Source organism: Dioscorea cayenensis, chromosome 7 (genome assembly GCF_009730915.1).
Source record: "Dioscorea cayenensis subsp. rotundata cultivar TDr96_F1 chromosome 7, TDr96_F1_v2_PseudoChromosome.rev07_lg8_w22 25.fasta, whole genome shotgun sequence".
NCBI classification, from domain to species: Eukaryota; Viridiplantae; Streptophyta; class Magnoliopsida; order Dioscoreales; family Dioscoreaceae; genus Dioscorea; species Dioscorea cayenensis.
The window spans coordinates 23,570,742-23,577,105 of NC_052477.1; the positions used below are offsets into that span (position 1 = coordinate 23,570,742).

Here is a 6,364-nt window from a genome sequence, read left to right on the forward strand (position 1 = left end):
TCCTTCTTACATACCTTTATATTTTGTAAATATATCCTATTGGTGTTTTATTAGGCTTTCTTCCCTAATTATAGGTCATGCCAAAAGCTTTATGTGTTAGAATTAAAGTTCACCACATATAAATATCAGTATATGTATATATTTTCCGACTCTTGCTAAAATATCATTTTAAATTATTTAACCATTTATTAAATTTTTGACATCATATAATTTTTATTAAATTTCCGGTTATCATATTTTCTTGAATTATTTAAAATTTTCAATTATTTAAAGATTTTTACGAATTATCTGTCCAAGTTTATATTCAAATAATTGGCTTGATATTATAAAATGGGATCATGCAACTGCAAAAATTTGCTTTGCGAATTATCTTGTACTTTGCTTAGTTTGAACTTTGATATTTTTGTTGTTTTTGCAGACATTAAATATTTTGACATAGAAATCTAGTCTCCAATTAACTATGCACTAACCTTGCACTAATCTTGTCACTAGGGGTTAAACATTGACCGTGTCAAAATATACTTGTAAATAAATAACCTCTGAAATTTTGACTAAGGTCACCGAGTATAAACAATAACCTTTGATATTCTGTTTTGTTCATGGTTTATTGGGAGACATATACATTTGAAAATCTGCTGAGCTCTGACTGTATTTCTGTTAATTTGCACTGATTTCAAGGTTTGAAATTTTTATCAATATTATATTATGGTATACAATATATATTATGATTCTCTAGATACTATTTTAATACGTCCTATATGGATTTCTAGTTGATATTTGAATATGTATCGTTGAAAACCTATATGATCCCAAAAAATTTTTAGTGGATTATTTACTGGGCTGAAAAGCTCATTTCTTCTTGTTATTTTTTCTTTCAGACTAGGGATAAGGTTGACTGGTGGCTAGCTTAGCAGTAATTGTCGAGTAACAGGGGTATCTTTGGTGTAGTTTAGGTTCCTATTTTTTTTTAAACCTGTATTAACTTGAAACTTTCTATTTTAAAACCTTTCTGTTTTTCGAACTTCATTATAATTTGAATTTTGATATTTGTAATTTTGAATAATGTTTGTTCTGTTTTGGATCAGGTTTTGAAGCCTTGTTTGTCTACTTAGTTTCGGCCTTATAAATGTATAATCGTTTGTTGGTGTTCCTAATCCATTAAGCCGAGTTCAAGGCGTGACATCATGTGCACATGCTTCTTAACTAGGTTTAAGACAAATAATTCACACACTTTCGAATACATACAGAAGCGCCATTGTTAAACAAATAAATAAAAATAAAACAAACTAGACATATTATAGGCAGTGTTTTCAGACCCGGACCGGACCGGGCGGTCGGACCGGGTTGACCCGGACCCGGCCTTAAAACCGGTCCGGTTCAATATAAAAAACCGGATTTTGATAAAACCCGGGGTTGAACCCCAGCAACCCGGCGATCGAACCCGAGTGACCCGGTGACCCGGCCGGGTCATCAACCCGGGTTTGCACCAATTTTTTTTTTAATTCTTATTTTATTTTTTTATAATATATTAATGTTTGGGGGTTATAATGTAAAAATTATAAAACTAAGAAAGGGAGAGACCAAGGGAATATTTTTTTATTTTTAATTTTTTTAATGAACTTTTTTTAGTTGTGTATTTCTTTTGTGAATATTTTTTTATGCTTCTCAATTAATTTTTATATTAGTTTATTATTATGTTATTGGGTGTATTTTTACATTTTTTTAATGTGGTGTAATTCAATATTTATTTATATAAAATACTCACTTAAATTTTTTTAAAAAAATCATGTTTTTTATTTTTTTATTTTTTATTCTTTAATATATAATTTTTTTAATTATATATAACTAAAAATTATATTATTTTTTTAATAAAAATTATTGACCCTTGCTCAACCCCTTTGGGTTCAACCCTGGTTCAACCCTCGACCCTCGACCCCTCACCCTCGTCCGGGTCGATCTACGGTCCCGACTCAAAACCTTGATTATAGGAAGAAATTCACAAGTGCTCTGAAAAATGCATTCCATGGTCATTGTACAGTGACAGCAGTGCATCCAATATGATCGGTCTATGTGAGTCCACGTCGATTGGGCCCAAGAGATATACTTTTCTTTCTGATCTCAATTTGAATGGAGGACTTTGACCCATTGACTACTGCTCAAAAGTCGGTCATTGATCAATTTCACGAATAACTGGGAGAAGAAAAAGGAAGGAGCCCTAATGTGCCTCCCTACTTGACGCGATCTCAGCTGTGACTCTAATCACCTCTCGCTCGACGGGCACAATGGCCGGAGTTTTCTCTAACGCCTTGGAGATGATCAAGGAGTTATCCACGCCTCACGCCGTTCAATATCTGGAACCCATTTGGAGTGGAGTTTATAAGCAGCTTCAAAAGCTCCGTGAGTCATTATTGCAGATCCAACTTTTCATTGAAGATGCAGAGGAAAGGCAGTTGACGGACAAGGCTGTCAGGTATTGGCTTTTGCTGCTCAAAGATGCGGTCTATGATGCTGAAGACATCCTTGACGAGGCCAAGACGCATGAACTAGTCATCCAGCGCAAGGCACAGCTTTATGGTCGCCCAAGAAGCAAGGTGCGTGAATTCTTTTCTCTTGATCATAACCCACTCTTGTTTAAACTTCAGCTGGGGAAGAAGCTCAGTAACGTCAATGAGAGAATAAATGAGCTTATTGAGGAGATGGGCAAGTTCAAATTAAGGGTTCTTGAAAACAACAACAAACCTTTGAAGAACAGGCCTCAAACCTATTCATATGTGGACGAATCGCCAGTTATTTTTGGAAGAGATGAAGATAAAGGGAAGTTATTGCAGATGCTGATCAGTGATTGTTTTGATGAGAAAGTGGCTGTGGTTTCTATAGTCGGTATTGGTGGGCTGGGTAAGACGACACTTGCTCAGTTGGTTTACAGAGATGAAGAAGTACAGAAACATTTCCAACTGCATATATGGGTATGTGTTTCTGATGATTTTGATGTGCCAAAGCTTGCTGGAAAGATCATACATACAACTTCTGGGGAACTTTGTAATCATACAAACATGGAGGTGCTGCAACAGAAGCTGCGAAAAGAATTGGGGCAAAAGAGATATTTGCTGGTATTAGATGATGTGTGGAATGAAGATTTCCAAAAGTGGGATGCTCTTAGAAGCATCTTGCTTGATGGAGGAGACGGAAGCAGAATTCTTGTGACCACACGCAATGAAAAATGCTCTCGACTGATGGGTGTACAGAAACCGTATATTCTAAGCCGTTTATCAGAAGAAAACTCTTGGGTTTTATTTGAACAGAAAGCATTTGCTGTAGGTGCACCGAAGCCACTGCCAAAATTGGTGGAGATTGGTCAACAGATTGTTAAGAAATGCCAAGGATTACCACTTGCTATACAAGTATTGGGGTGTATCATGCATTACAAGAGCAAAGAAAGTGAATGGCAGGCCGTGTTGGAAAATATTGAAACATGGAAGTTACAACATACAAAAAATAAAATCATGCCAGAGCTGTGGCTAAGCTATGTCGATTTGGCTACCCATTTAAAGAAATGTTTTGCCTTTTGCGCCATATTCCCAAAGGATCACGATATTGAGGAAGAGCAGCTGATTCAATTTTGGATGGCTCATGGGTTCATTCCATCTCAAAAAGGAACTGATATGGAAGTAGAAGGGCGAGAGATTTTCACCGAGTTGATTAGGAGATCTCTTTTACAAAAGGGTATTTCTCCTTATTTATGGGGAAAAGAAAGCGTATATAAGATGCATGATCTTATCCATGATCTGGCACACTTTGTTAATGAGAATGAATGCTTCACATCTTTGAAAAGCAGTGCAGCCCCCAAAGTCTCAATATCACCACGCCGTTTGACTTTCTACGCTGATGAAATTTATAGCCAAGGTGATTGCTCCACCATCCATACTGTGCTACATTGTGGAAGAGACTTAAGTGTGTTGTCAAAGCTGAAGGTGGTGAGGGTGCTTGACCTGAGTCAAGCATTCATTGATGAATTGCCTGCATCAATAGAGCATTTGCACCATCTAAGATACCTCGATCTTTCTTTTACTCATATAAAGAAACTACCGGAATCCATTTGTATGTTGGTTAATCTGCAGACATTGAAACTCTATGGTTGTTATCAACTTCCCGAGCTTCCCAAGAGCATAACATACATGAACAGCCTTAGGCACTTTCATTTTGATTATTGTCTACAGTTCGAGGCATTTGCTGCTGGCTTGAGTCGATTACAAAACTTGAAAACAGTATCAGGATATACTGTGGGAGATGCTGCAGAGAACAAGCTGGGACAATTAAAGTCCTTCAATCCCTTTGGTGAACTTGCTTTGTATAACCTCCGGAAGGTGAAGACTGCTGATGATGCTAGAGAAGCTGATTTGGGCAACAAACAACATATTCGCACATTAAAATTAAGTTGGGGAAAATTAAGTTGGGGAGATGATGATGATGAATGTTGTTTGATGGAAAATGCAGAGGAGGTGTTGGAAGCCTTGGAACCTCACAATAACTTAAAAGAACTTAGAGTTAGTTATTATGCTGGCAATCAATTTCCAATATGGATGAGTGAAAGGCAACAATTCCAATATCTACATCACATGGAACTATTTGCATGTAGAAAATGTGAGCAACTCCCTCCACTTGAGTTATTACCCTGTCTTGAGGATCTCAGAATCAGCCAAATGGATGGCATCAAACACATTGTTAACAACAAAAGAGGCAACACACTGCAACCATTCCCTGCCTTGAAGCATTTGTCATTATCCGGAATGAGGAACCTAGAGGGGTGGTGTGTGGAGGAGGGTAGAGGAGCAAATCGATCCTTGTTTCCACGCCTTACTATGATGGATATCACAAGATGCCCCAAGTTGACAACCATGCCACTAGAGATATTACCTTGTCTTGAGGATCTCAGTATCAGTGAAATGGATGGTATCAAACACATTATCAACAGCAGAAGAGGCAACGCACTGCAATCATTCCCTGCATTGAAAACTCTGGAGTTAAGATTAATGAAGAACCTAGAGGGGTGGTGTGTAGAGGGTAGAGAAGCAAATCTGTCCTTGTTTTCATGCCTCATTAGGATGGAAATTGTAGGATGCCCCAAGTTGACAACCATGCCACTAGAGATATTATCCCGTGTTGAGTATCTCAGAATGTTTGAAATGGATGGCATCAAGCACATTGTCAACAACAGAAGAGGCAATACACTGCAATCATTCTCTGTGTTGAAGAAGTTGACATTTTGCAAAACGAGGCCCCTGGCAGGGCGGTATATGAAGGAGGGTAGAGAAGCAATTCCACGCCCCATTGTGATGAATATTGACAATTGCAATCAGCTATACTTAACATTGGTTTTGCAGAACCTTGCATCTCTGAAGCATCTTCATGTTTCTAAATGTGATACCCTGAGAGAATTGCCCATGTGCCCCAAATCAGTCAAAACCTTGACTATTGACAGTTGTCCTGGCATCGGATCTTTGTGGCCAGAAATGGGCCACCTTACTTCACTATCCAGATTAGAAGTGTCTAATTGTCCCAAGCTGGTATCTCTATCTGATGGGATGCAAGCCCTCACTTCCCTTCAGTATCTATCTATTACATATTGTCCGGCGCTTGAGTCATTCCCGGAAGGTCTCCAACAGCTACTTCCTACTCTAAAATCACTAAGAATCGAAGGATGCCCGGAGCTAGAGAGGCTGTGCAAGCCTGGAGGAGACTATTGCAACCTTCTCTCTACCAACTCGTATAAACAAATAGGTGTACAACCAGAACAGACAATCCAAGTTCCTCATGAGATTGGTACTGGTGGCAGAAATGCTTTGGAGTGCATCACCACAAATCGCTTCCTTCTGTCTGCAATTTTGGTTTGTGCTATTGCCTGTTTCATAGATTTCCTTCCCAATGAACTTGATACCCAAGTGCCACTTTCTCCCCTTTTGTTTTTTTATTTTTTGCTTTTAGTTCTGGCTTTTTAGTATGTTGAAAATATATTTTATCATATCTCCTTTGATGTACAGAAAGGAAACAATATTATCTGCTTTGACATCCCATTTCAAACCTAAAATATGAAGATTAAGTTTGGCATTTCTTGTCAATAGAATCATCATTTTAATTACATTCTTCATGAATAAGTACTCTTAGGGTTGAGTTACTGCCCCGTCTCTAGTATAATGAAATTCAGAGAAATGGAAGAAAATAAGAAAGATATTTTCCTATATTTTGTTGAATTGGTGCCTATTTATCATAATCTTATACACTTAATCGAATTAGAAACTTGGATAGAATGGGTTCGTACGTATGTGCAGAGCATTACTATTGGAGAACTGTTGGCTTTATCTATTGT

The 6,364-nt window shown here is 37.7% G+C and overlaps 1 protein-coding gene across 1 annotated transcript; it reads left to right on the forward strand.

The window, feature by feature from the left end:
• Positions 1–2,163: 2,163 nt before the first annotated feature.
• On the forward strand, positions 2,164–6,099 carry LOC120265450 (putative disease resistance protein RGA3). Its single transcript, XM_039273364.1, has one exon. The coding sequence runs from the start codon at positions 2,283–2,285 to the stop codon at positions 5,994–5,996; it is 3,714 nt and encodes a 1,237-aa protein (XP_039129298.1). The 5' UTR covers positions 2,164–2,282; the 3' UTR covers positions 5,997–6,099.
• The last annotated feature ends 265 nt before the right edge of the window (positions 6,100–6,364 follow it).

Coding starts and splice junctions, on each gene's coding strand:
- LOC120265450 (XM_039273364.1), top strand. CDS start 2,283: ATGGCCGGAGTTTTCTCTAACGCCTTGGAGATGATCAAGGAGTTATCC.